Here is a 22,163-nt window from a genome sequence, read left to right as displayed (position 1 = left end):
TATTTTCAAATTATCTTCCAATTTCCAGGTTGACATAATACATTTTTTTGCTACGGCTAGGGCTATCTTAACAAATCTTTTTTGTGCATCCTCCAAGTCAATTCCAAATTCTTTATTTTTTATGTTACTTAGGAGAAAGATCTCTGGATTCTTTGGTATATTGTTTTCTGTTATTTTATTTAATATCTGATTGAGATCATCCCAAAATTTTTCTACTCTCTCACATGTCCAGATTGCATGAATTGTTGTTCCCCTTTCTTTTTTACATCGAAAACATCTATCAGATACTGTTGGGTCCCATTTATTTAACTTTTGCGGTGTAATGTATAGTCTGTGTAACCAATTATATTGTATCATACGTAGCCTCGTATTTATTGTATTTCTCATTGTTCCAGAACATAATTTCTCCAATGTTTCCTTTTTTATCTTTATATTTAAATCTTGTTCCCATTTTTGTTTAGTTTTACCATTTGTTTCCTCATTCTCCTTTTCTTGCAGTTTAATATACATATTTGTTATAAATCTTTTGATTAACATTGTATCTGTAATCACATATTCAAGGTTACTTCCCTCTGGTAAACTCAAATTGTTTCCTAATTTCTCTTTCAAGTAGGATCTCAGTTGGTAATATGCCAGCGCTGTATCTCCAGTTATATTGTACTTATCTCTCATTTGTTCAAAGGATAAGAATCTACTTCCTGAAAAACAATTTTCTATTCTTTTAATCCCTTTTTTTCCCCATTTTCTAAAGGAAAGGTTGTCTATTGTAAAAGGGAGTAGCTTATTTTGCGTCAATATTAGTTTTGGTAATTGATAATTTGTTTTATTTCTTTCTACATGAATCTTCTTCCAAATATTGAGGAGATGATGTAATACTGGAGAAGTTCTATGTTGTACCAATTTTTCGTCCCATTTATATAATATGTGTTCAGGTATCTTTTCCCCTATTTTATCTAATTCTAATCTCGTCCAGTCTGGTTTTTCCCTTGTTTGATAAAAATCTGATAGGTATCTTAATTGTGCGGCTCTATAATAATTTTTGAAGTTTGGCAATTGTAAGCCTCCTTGTTTATACCATTCTGTTAATTTATCTAGTGCTATCCTCGGTTTCCCCCCTCTCCATAAAAATTTCCTTATTATTTTCTTTAACTCTTTGAAGAATTTTTCTGTCAGTTGTATTGGCAATGCCTGAAATAAGTATAGTATCCTTGGAAAAATGTTCATTTTAATACAGTTTATCCTTCCTATCAGTGTTAGTGGTAGCTCTTTCCAATGCTCTAAATCGTCCTGTAATTTTTTCATTAGTGGATTGTAATTGAGTTTATATAATTGGCCTAGATTTTTGTTTATTTGTACACCTAGGTATCTTATTGCCTGCATTTGCCATCTGAATGGGGATTCCTTCTTAAATTTTGAGAAATCCGCGTTATTCATAGGCATTGCTTCACTTTTATTTACGTTTATCTTGTATCCCGTCACTTCTCCATATTCCTTCAATTTCTTATATAATTATTTTATTGATAGTTCTGGTTCTGTTAAGTACACTATCACATCATCCGCAAATAGACTGATTTTATATTCCCTGTCTTTTATTTTTATTCCTTTTATATTATTATCTATTCTTATCAATTCTGCTAGTGGTTCTATAGCTAGCGCAAACAATAACGGTGATAGTGGGCATCCCTGCCGCGTTGACCTGCTTAAGTTAAATTGCTTTGATACATGTCCATTTACTGTCACTTTCGCTAACGGTCCCTTATATAATGCTTTAATCCAATTAATATACTTCTCCGGTAAACTGAATTTTTGCAATACTTTGAACAAATAATTCCATTCTACTCTGTCGAAGGCCTTCTCTGCGTCTAAAGCAACTGCTACTGTAGGTGCTTTATTTCCTTCTACTGCATGAATTAAGTTAATAAATTTACAAATATTGTCTGTTGTGCGTCTTTTTTTGATAAATCCAGTTTGGTCTAAATTTACCATTTTCGGTACCTGTTCTGCTAATCTGTTGGCTAATAGTTTAGCTATTATCTTATATTCTGTGTTAAGTAATGATATTGGTCTATATGACGCTGGTGCGAGTGGATCTTTCCCTTGCTTTAGTATTACTGTAATTATTGCTGTTTTACATGAATCTGGTAAGCTTTGTGTTTTATCAATCTGGTTGATTACTTCCAGGAGGGGAGGAATTAATAAATCTTTAAATGTTTTATAGAATTCTATTGGGAATCCATCCTCTCCTGGTGTTTTATTATTTGGTAATTTTTTTATTATCTCTTATATTTCTACTGTTCCAAATGGTTCTGTTAATTTATTTTGTTCCTCTATTTGTAGTTTTGGTAGTTCCATTTTAGTCAAAAATTCATCTATTTTCCCTTCTTTCCTTTCGTTTTCAGTTCGGTATAATTGTTCATAGAATTCTCTGAAGTTTTCCTTAATTTCTTTTGGATTATATGTAATTTGTTTGTCTTTTTTCCTTGTTGCCAATATCATTTTCTTAGTTTGCTCTGTCTTAAGCTGCCATGCTAAGATTTTGTGTGTTTTTTCACCTAGTTCATAACATTTCTGTTTTGTCTTCATTATATTCTTCTCTACCTTATATGTTTGTAATGTTTCATATTTTATTTTTTTTATCCGCCAATTCTCTTCTTTTAGTTGTATCTTCCTTCATTGCTAATTTTTTTTCTATGTTTACTATTTCCCTTTCCAACTGCTCTGTTTCCTGATTATAGTCCTTCTTCATCTTGGTTACATAACTTATTATTTGCCCTCTAATGAATGCTTTCATTGCGTCCCATAGTATAAACTTATCTTCCACTGATTCTGTATGTACTTCAAAATACATTTTTAATTGTTTTTCAATAAATTCTCCAAAATCCTGTCTTTTAAGTAGCATGGGGTTTAATCTCCATCTATACATTCTTGGAGGGATGTCCTCTAGCTTTACTGTCAGTATTAAGGGTGAATGGTCCGATAGCATTCTCGCTTTATATTCTGTTTTTCTTACTCTATCCTGCATACTAGCTGATAACAAAAATAGGTCTATTCTTGAGTATGTTTTATGTCTAGTCGAGTAGTATGAGTATTCCTTTTCTTTTGGGTTTTGTTTCCTCCATATATCCACAAGTTTCATTTCTTGCATTGATTTAATTATAAATTTGGTTACTTTGTTCTTCCTGTTAATTTTTTTCCCCGTTTTATCCATATTTGGATCCAAATTCAGATTGAAATCCCCTCCTATTAGTATGTTCCCTTGCGTATTAGCTACCTTCAAAAAGATATCTTGCATAAACTTTTGGTCTTCTTCGTTAGGTGAATATATATTAAGTAGATTCCAAAGCTCCGAATATATCTGACATTTTATCATAACATATCTCCCTGCTGGATCTATTATTTCCTCTTCTATTTTAAATGGCACATTTTTGCTAATTAATATAGCCACTCCTCTTGCTTTTGAATTATACGATGCTGCTGTTACATGTCCTACCCAATCTCTCTTTAATTTCTTGTGCTCCAATTCAGTTAAGTGTGTTTCTTGGACAAATGCTATATCTATTTTTTCCTTTTTCAGTAAATTTAGTAGTTTCTTCCTTTTAATTTGGTTATGTATTCCATTAATATTTAAAGTCATATAGTTCAGCGTAGCCATTTTATATTTTGTTTATCTTCTCTTTCCGTTTTTCCATCATTACCTTTCCTCCTTTTCCATTTCTGTTTTCTTATTTTCAACTCTTTACAAGACAACATTCCTACAACATCCAACATTTTCCTTATTTTCCTATTTCTATCTTCTTTATCCCCAATCTCCCCTTCCCCTCCTGAGTTGTCCTTTATCCCTTGTCGGACAACCACATCTCCCCTCTCCATTTGGATTTGCGAATCCACTCGCAAGCGTCAACTGATTTTGCAGTGACCGCTATTTTCCCCCACCCAGCCCCCCCCAGAAAAGATTTCACTTTTCATATGTCACAAAGGTCACTCTTTTAATTCCCTCCTTATTCTCTCTATTCCATTACCTTCCCTTATTAATTCTTGTCTATACTATCTATATTTTCCTCTAATTACAGATACCTTCACGTATGCACATTGTCTCTATTCACTCTTATACCTCTTTACCCGCATACATATCAATCGTGGTCATTTTTACTCTCATTACCCGTCTTCATCCCTCAGTCTATTTTTGTCTTTACCCACATACATATCAATCGTGATCATTTTTACTCTCATTACCCGTCTTCCTCCCTCAGTCTATTTTTGTAATTGTTCTGCAAATTTTCGTGCTTCTTCTGGATCCGAGAATAGTCTGTTTTGTTGTCCTGGAATAATTATTTTCAATACCGCAGATGCTTCAGTATAAATTTATACCCTTTCTTCCATAAAATCGCCTTTGCTGTATTGAACTCTTTTCTCTTCTTTAGGAGTTCAAAACTTATCTGGATAAATGAAGATTTTTTGCCCTTTATACTCCAGTGGTTTGTTGCCCTCTCTTACTTTTTCCATTGTCTTCTCCAGAACCTTCTCTCTTGTAGTATATCTTAGGAATTTTACTACAATAGATCTTGGTTTTAGTTGTGGTTGTGGTTTAGAGGCCAATGCTCTATGTGCCCTTTCTATTTCCATTTCTTGCTGTAGTTCTGGACATCCTAGGGTCTTAGGGATCCACTCTTTTATAAACTCCCTCATATTCTTGCCTTCTTCATCTTCCTTAAGGCCCACTATCTTTATGTTATTTCTTCTGTTATAATTTTCCATTACATCTATTTTTTGAGCTAGTAGTTCTTGTGTCTCTTTAGTTTTTTTATTAGATTTCTCCAATTTCTTTTTTAAGTCTTCTACCTCCATTTCTGCTGCTACTGCCCGTTCTTCCATCTTGTCCATTTTTTTCCCCATTTCTGTTAAGGTCATATCTATTTTATTCACTTTCTCTTCTGTGTTGTTTATTCTTCTTCTTAAATCATTGAATTCCTGTGTTTGCCATTCTTTAAATGACTCCATGTATCCTCTAACAAGAGAAAGTATATCATTTACCTTGCCTTTCCCTTCATCTATTTCACTGTATTCTTCCTCTTCTTCTTCCTCTGGGTTGGCCATTTGTTGTTTCTTTGTTGCCCTTTCCTTCTCTTCTTTCTTGTTTTCATTGTTTTCTGTGGTCTCTTCTTGCTGCAGGTGTTCTGCAGCTGTCGTTGCCGGCTGTGGAGATCGACTCCCCAGCTGGTCCCCCCTCCCGTCGGTGTGTTTTTTTTCATGCGCGGTTGCGCACTTTTACTCGTCTCAGCGAGCCATTGTTGTAGTTCTTTTTCTACCGACCTGAGGAAGCGGGCTTCTCTCTCCACAGCGGGCCTCTTCGGACAGGTAAGGCCTTCTCTTTCTTCCTCCGTTGTCTTCTCTTCCTCTCTTCTTACCATTGATTTTGATTTTTCTTTTTTTGTCGCCATCTTCTTTCCACCTTTATACTCACTTTTCTTTAACTTTTATTTCTGTGCCTTTGTATTTTCTCTTGTTTTTCCCGACTTTTCTGGAGAGGGCTGGAGTTCACCGTCCGGCCACTACTCCATCATGTGACTCCTCGCTAGCCCTGAATTTCCATGACACAGAACCTGCAGAGGGTGTGCAGCACTTCATTGAGACCACCAGTTTATGCAAGGGCAAGACAACTTCCCCAGGACAAGCTCCTCCTGGCCAAAACTGAGTTTGCAACCATGGAGAAGTTGGGTATCATCCACCACTCAAACAGTCTTTGGGCCTCCCCCCTACATATGGTCCCCAAAATCTCTGAAGGGTGGCGCCCGTGTGGAGACTACTGGCAGTTAAGTGATGCAACAGGGCAAGGCAGGTATCCAAAACCACATGTGCAAGATTTTGCTGCTTGACTCACGGGACACTCAGATCTTCTCTAAAACCGATTTGGTTAAAGGATATCATCAGATTCCAGTGCATCCCGATAACATCCTAAAGACTGCCATCATCACCCGGTTCAGACTTTACAAATTTGTGTGAATGCTTTTTGGCCACAAAAAATGCAGCCCAGATGTTCCAACTCCTTATGGATATGGTGACTCAGGACCTGGAGGGAATATTCCTCTATCTAGATGATATTCTCATCACCAGCCCCCAAGCAGGAACACACAAGGAACACCTTCAGCAGCTCTTCGCCAAGCTTCAGGTTCAAGGGTTAACCATCAACCCAGTTAAATGCCAGTTTGGCCTGGACACCATCGATTTCCTGAGACATCGTATCACCAGCACGGGAGCCACGCCACTGCCTGACAAGGTAGAGACCATCTACAGTTTTCCCAAACCAACCTCTCTCAAGGGACTGCAGGAATTTATAGGGATGGTGAACTTCTACCATCATTTCCTCCCAGAAGCAGCAGCCATCTTGCAACCACTATTCAACCGCATCAAAAGGGGCGAGAAGACTCTCACCTGGGCAACTGAAGCACTCCAAGCCTTCAACGCAACCAAAACAGCATGAACTGAAGCCATCTTTTTGGCCCAACCAGACCCAGACCCCTCCCTTATCACTGATGACAGACACCTCTAAGAGAGTGGTCAGCACAGTACTGCAGCAGTGGGTCGATCAACAATGGAAGCCACTTGCTTTTTTCAGCAAGCACCTGAGGACACCCAAACTTAAGTCCAGCACTTGTGATCGGGAGCAGCTGGCTCTGTACCTGGCCATTTGCCATTTTAGGTACATCTTAGAAGGTCAGGTATTCACGGCATACACAGACCACAAACAACTGGTGCAAGCACTGGGGAAGATCTTGGACCCATAGTTGGCCAGACAGCAACGCCACCTTTCCTATATCTTGGAATTTACTACAGACATCCAACACATCACAGGGGGATCCAATGTATAGCAGACACTCTCACGCAGAACAATTTCCGAGGTTACGGATGGTATTGACATGGCCCAACTCGCCAGGGACCAAGCCAAGGATGTAGACACGTAGGCCTACCATACAGCCATCATAGGACTGCAAATACCGGAGTTCGTCCCAGAACCAGGAGGACCACTACTCCTTTGCAACATGTCCACTGGCCACCTGAGGCCCATCCTTCCCATTGTTTGGAGATGCCAGTTGTTCAACCAAGTGCATGAACCTTCGCACCCCTCCATCAGATCAATGGTCCACCTCGCCTAAGATCGCTTTGTATGGGACAGACTATGCCGTGAAGTCTCTCTCTGGGCAAAGTCCTGTGTACAATGTCAGTGTACCAAAATCCATCAACACACCAAGGCATCGTTACAATCCTTCCCACCTACGGGAAACAGATTCCATCTATTCACATGGACATCGTAGGACCACTGTCAACCAGCCAAGGGATGAGGTACCTGTTAACTGTGGTCAACCGTTTCAATCACTGGTCAGAGGCAGTTCCTACGTCAGCCTATGATACAGAGACGTGTAGTGGGTCGCTCATTTCGGTGTCCCCTCACATATTACCTCCAACTGAGGAGCCCAGTTCACCTCCTCCTTGTGGTCAACACTATCAAAATTCTGTTGTAGCCAGTTACACCGCACCAACTACCTACCACCCCCAAGCGAAGGGACTGGTGGAGTGCTTTCTGAAAGCTCAACTCCAGGGCCCGAACTGGATGGATGAACTCCCATGGATTCTGCTCAGTATCTGCACAGCACCCATAGAAAGCCCCCCCCCCCCCCCCCACCTCGTCGGCTGAAATAGTTTACAGGATGCTATTCGCCATTCCAGGTGACCTCCATTTCAGCTCCACAAAACCTCAACCCAATACCATGAACGTCCTGCAGCATTTAAGGGTCAGCACAGTCCACCCACGCCCACTTCCTACTACCACACATGCCACGCCACCCTGCTTCGTCCCAGAAGATTTGAAACCTGCAGATTTCGTATTAGTCAAGAGGAACCCTTTACAATACCCTTATGATAGACCTTTTAAAGTGCTTAAAAGGAATGAGGTGGTTTTTACTCTAAACGTTGGGGGTAGACAGGACATGTTCACTATGGACCGTTTGAAACGGGCCCACTTTGATGGCACGTTGCTCCTCAGTTGCAGCAACGTACCTACCCTCCTAAAGACTCTAAAAAAAAGACTGAAAATTGTTTGCAATTGCAGCAGTCCGGTCTGGCCCCGTACACAAGGGGCCGAATCATCACTGTATACAGCCTACACACAATGGCACAGGGTCTGCCTCCTCACTGAGGAGAAGCCCCAGGGTTAAAGAGCTGCAGGGAGCGAGTGCCACTCCTGAGACTGTGCGCTGACATCACTCCCTTGAGCCAGTGTGGCAGGTTGGGGTTTTGCAGTATTGCTTTTGTAGTACGGTCTACTTGAATAAACGGTCAGTTACTGATTCACTCAGCTCGGTGCAGATGTGTTCCCTTTCTCTTCACTGCACCACCATACAGTAGGCGCTACATTATCTTCATAGTCCCACTTTCATCTGTTCAAAGAACACCAAAATGATTTTTTTTGCCCAACCCAAAGAGTTCATCCCTATTTTTCTGTCTTCTTTGGCTTGGCTTCGCGGACGAAGATTTATGGAGGGGGTAAAAAGTCCACGTCAGCTGCAGGCTCGTTTGTGGCTGACCAGTCCGATGCGGGACAGGCAGACACGATTGCAGCGGTTGCAAGGGAAAATTGGTTGGTTGGGGTTGGGTGTTGGGTTTTTCCTCCTTTGCCTTTTGTCAGTGAGGTGGGCTCTGCGGTCTTCTTCAAAGGAGGCTGCTGCCCGCCAAACTGTGAGGCGCCAAGATGCACGGTTTGAGGCGTTATCAGCCCACTGGCGGTGGTCAATGTGGCAGGCACCAAGAGATTTCTTTAGGCAGTCCTTGTACCTTTTCTTTGGTGCACCTCTGTCACGGTGGCCAGTGGAGAGCTCGCCATATAATACGATCTTGGGAAGGCGATGGTCCTCCATTCTGGAGACGTGACCCATCCAGCGCAGCTGGATCTTCAGCAGCGTGGACTCGATGCTGTCGACCTCTGCCATCTCGAGTACCTCGACGTTAGGGGTGTGAGCGCTCCAATGGATGTTGAGGATGGAGCGGAGACAACGCTGGTGGAAGCGTTCTAGGAGCCGTAGGTGGTGCCGGTAGAGGACCCATGATTCGGAGCCGAACAGGAGTGTGGGTATGACAACGGCTCTGTATACGCTTATCTTTGTGAGGTTTTTCAGTTGGTTGTTTTTCCAGACTCTTTTGTGTAGTCTTCCAAAGGCGCTATTTGCCTTGGCGAGTCTGTTGTCTATCTCATTGTCGATCCTTGCATCTGATGAAATGGTGCAGCCGAGATAGGTAAACTGGTTGACCGTTTTGAGTTTTGTGTGCCCGATGGAGATGTGGGGGGGCTGGTAGTCATGGTGGGGAGCTGGCTGATGGAGGACCTCAGTTTTCTTCAAGCTGACTTCCAGGCCAAACATTTTGGCAGTTTCCGCAAAGCAGGACGTCAAGCGCTGAAGAGCTGGCTCTGAATGGGCAACTAAAGCGGCATCATCTGCAAAGAGTATTTCACGGACAAGTTTCTCTTGTGTCTTGGTGTGAGCTTGCAGGCGCCTCAGATTGAAGAGACTGCCATCCGTGCGGTACCGGATGTAAACAGCGTCTTCATTGTTGGGGTCTTTCATGGCTTGGTTCAGCATCATGCTGAAGAAGATTGAAAAGAGGGTTGGTGCGAGAACACAGCCTTGCTTCACGCCATTGTTAATGGAGAAGGGTTCAGAGAGCTCATTGCTGTATCTGACCCGACCTTGTTGGTTTTCGTGCAGTTGGATAATCATGTTGAGGAACTTTGGGGGACATCCGATGCGCTCTAGTATTTGCCAAAGCCCTTTCCTGCTCACGGTGTCGAAGGCTTTGGTGAGGTCAACAAAGGTGATGTAGAGTCCTTTGTTTTGTTCTCTACACTTTTCTTGGAGCTGTCTGAGGGCAAAGACCATGTCAGTGGTTCCTCTGTTTGCGCGAAAGCCGCACTGTGATTCTGGGAGAATATTCTCAGCGACACTAGGTATTATTCTATTTAGTAGAATCCTAGCGAAGATTTTGCCTGCAATGGAGAGCAAAGTGATTCCCCTGTAGTTTGAGCAGTCTGATTTCTCGCCTTTGTTTTTGTACAGGGTGATGATGGTGGCATCACGAAGATCCTGAGGCAGTTTACCTTGGTCCCAACAAAGCTTGAAAAACTCATGCAGTTTGGCATGCAGAGTTTTGCCGCCAGCCTTCCAGACTTCTGGGGGGATTCCATCCATACCTGCTGCTTTGCCACTTTTCAGTTGTTCGATTGCCTTATATGTCTCATCCAGGGTGGGAACCTCATCCAGCTCTAGCCTTAGGGGCTGTTGAGGGAGCTGGAGCAGGGCGGAATCTTGGACTGAGCGGTTGGTACTGAAAAGAGATTGGAAGTGTTCTGACCATCGGTTGAGGATGGAGATCTTGTCGCTGAGGAGGACTTTGCCGTCTGAGCTGCGCAGCGGGCTTTGGACTTGGGGTGAGGGGCCGTACACAGCCTTTAGAGCCTCGTAGAAACCCCTGAAGTCGCCAATGTCCGCGCTGAGCTGTGTTCGTTTGGCGAGGCTAGTCCACCACTCATTTTGGATCTCCCGGAGTTTGCGCTGAAGATGGCTGCATGCGCGACGGAAGGCTTGTTTCTTCTCTGGACAGGACGGCTTTGTAAGGTGAGCCTGGTGGGCAGCTCGCTTCTTTGCCAGCAGCTCCTGGATTTCCTGGCTGTTTTCGTCAAACCAGTCCTTGTTTTTCCTGGAGGAGAAGCCCAGTACCTCTTCAGTGGATTGCAGTATGGTAGTCTTCAACTGATCCCAGAGGGTTTCAGGGGACGGGTCCGTGAGGCGGGTTGCAACGTCGAGCTTTGCTTTGAGGTTTGCCTGGAAGTTTCCTCTCGCTTCGTCTGACTGCAGTTTTCAAACATTGAACCTCTTTCTGGGGGCTTTATTGTTCCTGGGCTTTGGCTTGAAGTGAAGGTTGAGCTTGCAGCGAACCAGCCGGTGGTCAGTGTGGCATTCCGCGCTAGGCATGACCCTGGTGTGGAGCACATCTTGTTTGTCACTTTCTCGCACCAGGATGTAGTCCAGGAGGTGCCAGTGTTTGGATCGGGGATGCATCCAGGTGGTCTTAAGGCTGTCCCTCTGCTGAAAAAGGGTGTTTGTAATGACAAACCGCTGTTCTGCACAGAGCTCCAACAGGAGGCGCCCATTGTCGTTGCACTTGCCGACGCCATGCTTGCCCAGGATTCCTGGCCAGGTTTCTGAGTCTTTGCCGACACGAGCGTTGAAGTCGCCCAGGATGACAACCTTGTCGGCTGTAGGGGTACGTTGGATGAGGTTGCGCAGGTCGGTGTAGAACTTGTTCTTTTCTGCTGGTTCCGCCTGGAGGGTTGGAGCATAGACACTGATGAGGGTGATGTGACGCTTGTTTTGAAGTGGGAGTCGCATGGACATGATTCGGTCCGAGAGGCCTGTCGGAAGGTTTTCGAGTTTGGAGGCAATGAAGCTCTTGACCATGAAGCCTACACCAGATAGGCGTCGTTCATCCGAAGGCTTGCCAGGCCAGTAGAGTGTGTAGCCCGCGCCGCGTTCTTGGAGGCTGCCTACATCTGCCAGGCGGACTTCACTGAGAGCGGCTATGTCGATGTCAAGTCTGAGGAGTTCATGTGCAATGAGGGCAGACCGACGTTCAGGTCGATGGCTGTCAGTCTTATCTAGCATGGTTCTGATGTTCCAGCATGCTAGCTTGAGTTTGTGAGCATCTTTTGAGGGGGAGGACGTGGAGGGGGAGGACGTGGAGGGGGAGGACGTGGAGGGGGAGGACGTGGAGGGGGAGGACGTGGAGGGGGAGGACGTGGAGGGGGAGGACGTGGAGGGGGAGGACGTGGAGGGGGGAGGACGTGGAGGGGGAGGACGTGGAGGGGGAGGACGTGGAGGGGGAGGACGTGGAGGGGGAGGACGTGGAGGGGGAGGACGTGGAGGGGGAGGACGTGGAGGGGGAGGACGTGGAGGGGGAGGACGTGGAGGGGGAGGACGTGGAGGGGGAGGACGTGGAGGGGGAGGACGTGGAGGGGGAGGACGTGGAGGGGGAGGACGTGGAGGGGGAGGACGTGGAGGGGGAGGACGTGGAGGGGGAGGACGTGGAGGGGGAGGACGTGGAGGGGGAGGACGTGGAGGGGGAGGACGTGGAGGGGGAGGACGTGGACCTGTCCTCGGGCCTGCGCAAAGGAGCTTTTAGGTGGAGTGCAGTGCGCGCAGTACTGGCCCCACCCTTTACACCCATGGTTCGTGTGCCGTGGCCAAGCAAGCTGGGACGTGGCAGCGAGGTCCTTGGGTCGTAGGTTTTATATCGGAGTGGCCTTCTCCTATGCAGGTTTCTTACCCGGGCTGGAGGGGCCTGCCTCCCCTCCTAGGTCGGTCCATACTGCCCGGACCGGGGGCCGAGGCCGCCGCAGTTCACCCTGTGCCTGGACTGGGGCCACCGCCTCCCACTCCCTGCCCGGACCGGGGCCTCCGTCTGCCTCACTCGACCGAGGCCGGGGCCGCCGTCTCCCCCTTGCTCCTGCCCGTATCGGGGCCGCCGCCGTCTACCCTTCGCCCGGACCGGGGCCGGGGCCGCCGCTGCTCTCCCTGTGCCCGGACTGGGGCCGCCGCCTCCCCCTTGCTCCTGCCCGTATCGGGGCCGCCGCCGTCTACCCTTCGCCCGGACCGGGGCCGGGGCCGCCGCTGCTCTCCCTGTGCCCGGACTGGGGCCGCCGCCTCCCCCTTGCTCCTGCCCGTATCGGGGCCGCCGCCGTCTACCCTTCGCCCGGACCGGGGCCGGGGCCGCTGCTGCTCTCCCTGTGCCCGGACTGGGGCCGCCGTCTCCCCCTTGCTCCTGCCCGGACCGGGGCCGCCGCCGTCTACCCTTCGCCCGGACCGGGGCCGCTGCTGCAGCTTAAATGTACACACAATATAAACAGCAAACAAGGCTGAATTTTGTTAGAGGAAGAAATTGTTGCCTGAAAGCCTAATGCACTGCATCAAGGCTAGTTTCACAGCTTGAGGCCCAAAGGAAACACGAGTAGCATTGGGGAGGATGGGGTTCTGTATACAATCTTCAAATCACTAAATTGATTGGATTCAAGATATATTACCCAGCTCCACAGAACCACCTCTTTCAAAACCCTTATATTGAGACATTGACAAACTCTCTTGATAAATTTCAATTTCCTCTAAACATTCCAAATTTCCAAAATAAAGCCTTCGACTGCCGTTGCAGATTCATGACTGCACCATGATTATTCTCCAAAGACCGTCTTTCCACCTTGCATTGGTTCCGTCCCCAAAACCATCTACTCAATGACTCACCCTCTACCTTACCATTGGCATCCCGTCCAGACTTTCCTTTGAAGGAATCATTTCATTTCTTGTTCTCCCAATTTGAACTCTTCGTAAAGTTGAACACTTCTCAGTCAGTTACACATATTCTATCTTCAAGAGCCATCTGCCCCCCACATACTGCCCATCAGAAATAAAGCAGCCAAAAAATAAAGCAACCATCAAACAAGCGGAGTCATGCTTGCTTTAATCACTTATGACTATTAAAAACCATCTTCACAGAAGACCATCAATACACCAATTAGCCAGTTATAAAAATGAATAGTATATTGATTAAACACGCTTACCTTAAACTTGTCTGAAGACTGTGACATGGTACAAACAATTTTCACCTGAAAAAATAAAAATACACTGAAAATACAAGCCAAAAAAGAGCAAATAATAAACAATATTGATCCCCCTCATAATCAAAAAGGACAATTTAATTACTGTAAGCAATTCAATTTTACAAAAAAAGTGTGGATAAGATACAACTCAATTCATGAAATTACCCACTTAACCTACCCATATGATAGAACAAGCCTCCCTCTATTGATATACTCCACAGGCGAGGGACAAGATTTTCCCCTTACAGAGCGGTGGTTACTGGAACAAGCTGCTAGAGGTAAAAGGTCGATTCAACGACATTAAAAAAAGCAGTTGAACAAGTATTCTAATTGGAAAGGTATGAAGGGATTAGGCTTAAGCAGACAAATGCTTTTATTGTTCAAAGCATCACAATCAATATGGATGAGGTGGGCCAAAAGGGCCCATTTCTTTGCTACAAGAGTCACTGAAAAATTCCCAACTGTGAAATAAAAATGTTCTGCCTTCAATACCTCCAACAATCAACAGGATGAATAGTTGGCTGTGAAATGAGCTGACAAAGTATTTGACATTTGATGACATTTTAAAGTATAACCACGCTGAAATAATTTGGTGAGCCCTTGTCCATATTCGCCTCAGAGAAAGTATGAATGAATTTCCTATACAATTCTGATGAAAAAGCATTTTATGAATCATACAGTTCTAGTCTTTACACAATGCTTTATCTATTAATTCTTGTATTTGACAACTGAAAATTTAAAGAGCACACAAGACCATCCATCCAGTTTACTGAAATCAATAGGATTTCATTCATTCTTCATCACCACATATAGCTTGCATTCAGCTATCCTCCGGGTGCTCCAATTTCCTCCCACATCTCAAGGGTTGGTACATTATTTGGTCACCATAAATTGCCTGTGATGTGTAGGTAAATGGCAGAGCCTGGAAGGCATTGATGGAAGCTTCAGCAGAACAGATTCCAGGGAGAATTAGTTGGAGAATGGAAGTTTTCTGAGACTCAATAGGCTGAAATAGCTCCTTCTAATTCAGAGGAAATATGGAGCATTAAAAATTGAGCTTCCTTAACAGACAACTATTCTTCTGGCTTCCATGTAATTGAATATGCACAAATAACCCATCTGTGCACAATTCTTTTGGACAAGCAAGGTAATAAACCAAAAACAATCTATGGTTAGTTTACAAAAGTAACCACAGACAAATGAACAGCACAACATCCCAGAATTCACCTCTGAAATTAGCTTCTATTATCTGACTACCTGAGCTGTTGGTGTTCCCTCAGTCTGAGATATCCAGATATGATACATTCCTACTGTGAATGCACTTAAGTTTTATACTGAATGCTGACACAGTATATACAACTTCAAAATTAATTTCCACTTTTGGTTATTCTGATCACAAGTAATATTGGTCATGCATCAATTTCTATTGTCTATGAACGGAGGTTGGCAGTTGCAGTAATGTTACTAACATCCTGCTCTATTATGGAACACCAGAAGAAAAATCCTCAGACCATTCTTCCCAAATAGGCAAAGGTATCCAATTTTATATTGAAAGATGATCAACCCAAATAGTTTGCCTGTATTCATGTATTTGGCCATTGTACGAGTTTAGCAAAGTCAAATTGCCATCAACTGAACTGAACTTCAATACAAAACTCAGTCTTGTGAAATTGTGTTGAGGCGATGAGGGGAATGAGGCAGCACTATTGGACAAATTGAAAATCCTAATTACTTAGAAGATCTTAAAAGTTCATGGTTTGAAGGTTTGTTAAAAGCACAAATCCTTGGCTATAACTCCAAACAAAAACGCTACACAATAAAAATTTTGAAAACCAAAAGAAAAATACAAAAGTGCAATATGCTGAACATAAATGGGACTTAAAATAAAGATTTTGATGCAGCATCAACTTGAGTACTTAAGTTTTAAGTACTTAAGTCAGCTCACCCTGTGCCTGGATTGGGGCCGCCGCCTCCCACTCTCTGCCCGGATCGGGGCCTCCGCCTGCCCCACTCGACCGAGGCCGGGGCCGCCGTCTCCCCCTTGCTCCTGCCCGTATCAGGGCCGCCGCCGTCTACCCTTCGCCCGGACCGGGGCCGGGGCCGCTGCTGCTCTCCCTGTGCCCGGACTGGGGCCGCCGCCTCCCACTCCCTGTCCGGACCGGGGCCTCCGCCTGCCTCACTCGACCGAGGCCGGGGCCGCCGTCTCCCCCTTGCTCCTGCCCGTATCGGGGCCGCCGCCGTCTACCCTTCGAGAAATCCTTCGAGAACAAAGGCGAGAAATCAGACTGCTCAAACTACAGGGGAATCACGTTGCTCTCCATTGCAGGCAAAATCTTCGCTAGGATTCTACTAAATAGAATAATACCTAGTGTCACCGAGAATATTCTCCCAGACTCACAGTGCGGCTTTCGCGCAAACAGAGGAACTACTGACATGGTCTTTGCCCTCAGACAGCTCCAAGAAAAATGCAGAGAACAAAACAAAGGACTCTACATCACCTTTGTTGACCTCACCAAAGCCTTCGACACCGTGAGCAGGAAAGGGCTTTGGCAAATACTAGAGCGCATCGGATGTCCCCCAAAGTTCCTCAACATGATTATCCAACTGCACGAAAACCAACAAGGTCGGGTCAGATACAGCAATGAGCTCTCTGAACCCTTCTCCATTAACAATGGCGTGAAGCAAGGCTGTGTTCTGGCACCAACCCTCTTTTCAATCTTCTTCAGCATGATGCTGAACCAAGCCATGAAAGACCCCAACAATGAAGACGCTGTTTACATCCGGTACCGCACGGATGGCAGTCTCTTCAATCTGAGGCGCCTGCAAGCTCACACCAAGACACAAGAGAAACTTGTCCGTGAACTACTCTTTGCAGACGATGCCGCTTTAGTTGCCCATTCAGAGCCAGCTCTTCAGCGCTTGACGTCCTACTTTGCGGAAACTGCCAAAATGTTTGGCCTGGAAGTCAGCCTGAAGAAAACTGAGGTCCTCCATCAGCCAGCTCCCCACCATGATTACCAGCCCCCCCACATCTCCATCGGGCACACAAAACTCAAAACGGTCAACCAGTTTACCTATCTCGGCTGCACCATTTCATCAGATGCAAGGATCGACAATGAGATAGACAACAGACTCGCCAAGGCAAATAGCGCCTTTGGAAGACTACACTAAAGAGTCTGGAAAAACAACCAACTGAAAAACCTCACAAAGATAAGCGTATACAGAGCCGTTGTGATACCCACACTCCTGTTCGGCTCCGAATCATGGGTCCTCTACCGGCACCACCTACGGCTCCTAGAACGCTTCCACCAGCGTTGTCTCCGCTCCATCCTCAACATCCATTGGAGCGCTTACATCCCTAACATCGAAGTACTCGAGATGGCAGAGGTCGACAGCATCAGGTCCACGCTGCTGAAGATCCAGCTGCGCTGGATGGGTCACGTCTCCAGAATGGAGGACCATCGCCTTCCCAAGATCGTGTTATATGGCGAGCTCTCCACTGGCCGCCGTGACAGAGGTGCACCAAAGAAAAGGTACAAGGACTGCCTAAAGAAATCTCTTGGTGCCTGCCACATTGACCACCGCCAGTGGGCTGATAACGCCTCAAACCGTGCATCTTGGCGCCTCACAGTTTGGCGGGCAGCAACCTCCTTTGAAGAAGACCGCAGAGCCTACCTCACTGACAAAAGGCAAAGGAGGAAAAACCCAACACCCAACCCCAACCAACCAATTTTCCCCTGCAACCGCTGCAATCGTGTCTGCCTGTCCCGCATCAGACTTGTCAGCCACAAACGAGCCTGCAGCTGACGTGGACTTTTTACCCCCTCCATAAATCTTCGTCCGCGAAGCCACGCCAAAGAGAAGAGACTTAAGTCAGAAAAAAAGTGTTAACTGGGGAGCTTCCAATATCATAGCACCCAATACCCACAGGTAAGTCACACCTTAGCCCTCACTTCTGATGCAAAATCTCAACCATAAGCTTCAATTCCCCCAACACCCTCAATCAGTTTTTTTTAAAAACACAAAGCCTACCGACTTTGGTAACAGGTTTCACGTGACTGTAGTTTATATGCCTATCAGCAGTAATTTTCCAACTATGATTATTCTGAATAGATCGCAAGAATCTAGAGGATTACTAGAATCTTCAGAACATTTATTTGTAATTATATGAAAAATGAAATGCTTCTTCAAAACAAATTCAGAAAAAAAAATCATACAAAGCTTTTTAATAAGGGTTTGCTCCTTTTGGACTGAAAGAACAACCTGTAGCGACGGCAACTCTGCTTACTGAATAACTCCACAACCAAAGGGGTTGAGTTCAGTGAGCAAAGCTGATTTATTGAGGTCTGCCTGGCTGTTCTTATTCTCCCAGCCCAGACCTGGCTGGACGTCATGTGGGCCACAGAGTGCAGGCTTCTGAGCCTGGTCCAGAGGACGGGAAGAAACCGACGGCGCCATTTTGGCCGGCTGCCCCGCCGCGTGTGTGACATGCGGAGCCGGTTCGCCTGCCTAATGGCGCGCCGCCACAAACCCAACATTAATTATTATAAACTTAACATTTACCTGCTTAACAGAGCAGCTTTACTTTTATTTTCTTTTAATATCCAACCTTAACTTTTTTTTTAAACTTTTACAGAGAGAGAAGGGATTCCAGGTCTAGTCGCACGTCATCATATGGCACACTCCCCCCCCCCCCCCCCACCGGATAATATATACTCGTGTTGCATAAACTGTAGATTTTAGACAAATTAGTCATGTACAGCTAACATAAAGCGGCAATATTATAGCATACATTAATTTGCAGTTAAGCAAAATAGTATCTCAGGAAATATTAGAATCTTTCACTTAAAATTGATTGGGAATTAAGTGCAAAGAACAGCTGAAAAGCATATGTGCAATAGTACAGGCATACGATCCTTTATCCGGACATCTAAAATCCGGCAAGTGGGGACCGGCGGCCCGAGCGACTGTAAGGGGGTGGGGTTGGATATGGCAGCACAATTCGGGTGGGCTTTCCGAAATCTGTAAAAATCCTAAATTCGGTACACACTGTCCCCCAAGGATACCTGTACAACACTCACCAATGAGTTAAATGCATAAAAGTGCTGGAGAAACTCAGCAGGTTATGCAGCAACCATAGGAAGTAAAAGGAAACCAACATTTCAAGCCTTAGGCCTGGGCCCTTCATGAGGAATAAGTAGGAATAAATAACAAACCACTGGAATAAGTAATAAACTCCTGCCCAAGAGCCCAGGCCCTGAAACACTGGTTATCTTTTAATTCCTCTGGATGCTGTGCCTGTTTCTCCAGCACTTTTCTGTATTGCAAACATTCTTGTTTGATCCCAACAAGTTCTCTGCTCAAACAGGGAGATGGCATCCAAGTTAACTATGACATGATGTCTAACTTGAAGTCACTTCTGCTGAAGGCAGGGCAGCCTTCCAGAAGGCGAACCTGAATCAAGCAACTAACCCAGATGGAGTCTCAAATGTTTTCAAAGCCTGTGAAAATAACCTGGTGAAGATATTCGCCGATATCTTTAATCTTTAATCTCTCCCTACAAAAGGGCACAATTCACTCTTACTTTAAAAGAGCCACCATCATATTCATACCAAAGAAAAGAATAACATGGGCCTAAATGGCCATCAGCTGGTGGCTTTGATATCCACCACCATGAAACATTTTAAGAACCTGGTATGCTCACATCAATTCAATGATCCCAGCCAGCTTGAAGACACTTTAGTCTGTCCACTGTCGATGCAGATACAAGGCACACTAGCTCTCCAGTCAGTTCCAAGACACCAAAGTCATCTTTACTGGACAATAGCTTCAACACCATAGTCCCTTGCAAACTTATTCAGTACCTAGGCATATGTGGGCACACATGCACCCTAAAACCCTTCCCCTTCCCTGCAAAATGGATACTCAACTTCATGTCAATCAGCCTGCAATCAGTAAATATTATCAACAGCTTCTTCTCTATGATCATACTCAACACCAGTACACTTCAAGAATTTAAATTTAAATTCAGACATACAGTATGCTAACAGGCCCTTTTGGCCCATGAGCCCGTGCCACCCAATTACATCCAAGTGATCTACAACCCCTTGTACGTTTTGAAGGGTGGAAGGAAACCCATGCAGACACTGGGAAAATGTACAAACTCCTGACACACAGCACAAGATTCAAACCCCGGTCCCGATAGCTTGCGCCGTAACAGCGTTGCACTAACTGCTTTGCTAACCATGTTGCCTTACTTATACTCAGTTCCCTTTTATACTTGCTCCTTCTTCAAATTAACTGATGACACCACACTAGTAGGCCAGATATCAAATAATGAGACAGAACACAGAAACCAATTGAAAGTCTAGTGCAAGGTAACATCTCACTCAATGCAAGAGAAGGAGAAGGAGATGATCAATTACTTCATGAAAGGGCACAGAATCCACACCCATATCCATGTTAATGACACTGAAGACAAAAAATAGTTTTAAGATCTTAGGAAGAAACATCTCCAATGACCTGACATGGGGCAAGCTCATTGACATGATGGTCAAGAAAGCCCACCGAGGCCTCTACTTTCTTTGAAGGATAAGAGGCTTGGCATGTCCCTAACTTGGATACATAGCCCTTCCATCTATAGATTACATCAACATCGACCTGTCTAGGACAGGGACGTCCACATACTGAAGAACCCACCACACTCCAGACATGGGGTAAGTACCACAGGCTCAGTTCCAATTGATCTTTCTTTTCAGTGCAAACTTATAATTTGAAATTATGCTCTTTACAGCTATATAAATGGTAAAAGATAACCTATGAGTCTCCTCACAGAATCCTTCTCACTAGATAGAAGGCAACAAGTAAAAACTTGAAAATTATTTCAAAAATTTAGTTTTTTAATCTTTTTCACTCTGTACCAATCTTCATTCCTAAATCATTTTTTTGACTCGCTTATATCAGGGGTGTCAAACTGAAATTCACGGAGGGCCAAAATTAAAAACTTGGACTAAGTCGAGGGCCGAACTAAATATTTATTGAAAATTTTCAACAACATCTGCAAGTTTTCTCTTCTTTCAACATATGTAATGTTAAACTTTAGGATATAACTTTAGGAGGATAATGTTACAGGTCAGGAGTAGGTAGCTCAAGTTCACCCTTTGCTTGACCTGAGGGAAACATATCTGGTCCCTGTGGAGATGTAGTCAGCATTCACAGGCTGTGTCCATTTCTCAGCATTTCCTGCTCACTCCTCAGGCTCTAGGCCTCTATTCACCCTTGACCCACCATCCCTCTACCTGACCAGTCCTTTACCCAACCTCTACTCAACCCTCATTCCACTCGCTCTGCCTCTTCCCACCCCATCCTATACATGCCCCTCTACTGCCTCTCCCCTCAACCTGTTCCTCCCTCTACCCGTCTCTCACCCTCTAATCACCCCTCCCCTACTCGCCCTGCCCCTCCCCTTTTACCTCTTCCCTATCCACCCCTCCTTCTACTCATCCCTCCCTCTAACTGCCCCTCGCACCACCATAACTTCCCCTGCCCATTACTCCTCACCTACGCCCTCTGCCCACCCCTGCTTATCCACCCACTCAGGCCCAGCGCGCTGCCGATCAGCCTTTGCGGAACAGCGGGGCCGTGCGCTGCCTGCCATGTCCATCGCGCCGACAGGAAATCACAGGCGCTCGCCCATCCGCCGCACCGCTCGACAGGTGGGAGAAGTGACTGGTCGTGCGGGGAGCCTTCCAACTGGCTTGCCGGCTGATGACATCGACAGACTTCTCGTGTAACAATTTTGTTTTCCCCGTTCTCAAAGTTTGCACGGTCAACCTGCAACACTCTTGCTCCCTCCGCGTCCCGTGGATCTGATGCCCGGGTGTTGTTAGGATTCCCAGCAGGTTTGTGGAACTTTTCCATTCTGGATTCCTTTTTGAGAATATTCTGGCCATCTTTTAAGGAGGGTGGTTTTAGGGGGGAGGGGATAGTTAGGGGGTGGGGAAGGATGTGCAATGAAGGGGGAGGATGGTGGGGGTGAAATTACCAAAAAACAGCATCGGCTCTCGCTGCTGGGCGGGCCACCTCTAATACATTTTTGAAATGATCTTGCGGGCCAAATATAATTATATCGCGGGCCAAAGTTTGACATGTGTGGCTTATATCATCTTACATGTAGCATGAAAAGCACCCCCGTTTAAATAAAGTTCATCTTCAAGAATCTGAAAGGAATGATGGTTTGGCACTTTGTAATTTTACATTTTATTATTGGGCAGTCAATATATGTAACTTTGTTCTTGTTGCGATTTCATAATCAAATTGACTGCACCGCTTGGGTAAAAATGGAATTAAATTCCATTAAAAATGTTTTTATTATTATGGAATAAGTTAATAATATTATAAAATATATCTTAAAAGGGAATATTGAGGTCTCGTTGTTAGGTCACATTTACAAACAAATATTTTCCATGCA

General features: G+C 45.0%; 2 protein-coding genes across 3 annotated transcripts in view; one reads left to right on the top strand and one right to left on the bottom strand.

Moving 5' to 3' along the window:
- Positions 1–15,931, bottom strand: part of LOC138742272 (septin-2) — a 77,607-nt gene extending 61,676 nt beyond the window's left edge. Inside the window, exons 1-2 of one of the 2 annotated variants that reach the window (XM_069896419.1) lie at positions 15,639–15,931; positions 13,655–13,699 (exon numbers count right to left, since the gene is read on the bottom strand). In XM_069896419.1, coding sequence (XP_069752520.1) covers positions 13,655–13,681 — 27 coding nt within the window. In that variant the 5' untranslated portion in view covers positions 13,682–13,699; positions 15,639–15,931. The remainder of the gene's footprint in view (positions 1–13,654; positions 13,700–15,638) is intronic. The other variant, XM_069896420.1, reaches the window with a different exon arrangement.
- A 2,652-nt stretch (positions 15,932–18,583) lies between these two features.
- Positions 18,584–22,163, top strand: part of hdlbpa (high density lipoprotein binding protein a) — a 37,984-nt gene continuing 34,404 nt past the window's right edge. Inside the window, exons 1-3 of the mRNA XM_069899076.1 lie at positions 18,584–18,662; positions 21,293–21,408; positions 21,870–21,927. Of these exons, the coding sequence (XP_069755177.1) occupies positions 18,584–18,662; positions 21,293–21,408; positions 21,870–21,927 (253 nt within the window). The remainder of the gene's footprint in view (positions 18,663–21,292; positions 21,409–21,869; positions 21,928–22,163) is intronic.

The sequence above is a fragment of the Narcine bancroftii genome, chromosome 9 (genome assembly GCF_036971445.1).
Source record: "Narcine bancroftii isolate sNarBan1 chromosome 9, sNarBan1.hap1, whole genome shotgun sequence".
Taxonomy (NCBI): domain Eukaryota; kingdom Metazoa; phylum Chordata; class Chondrichthyes; order Torpediniformes; family Narcinidae; genus Narcine; species Narcine bancroftii.
Note: the sequence above shows the minus strand (reverse complement) of the source record. Positions and strands in the feature narration are given on the sequence as shown.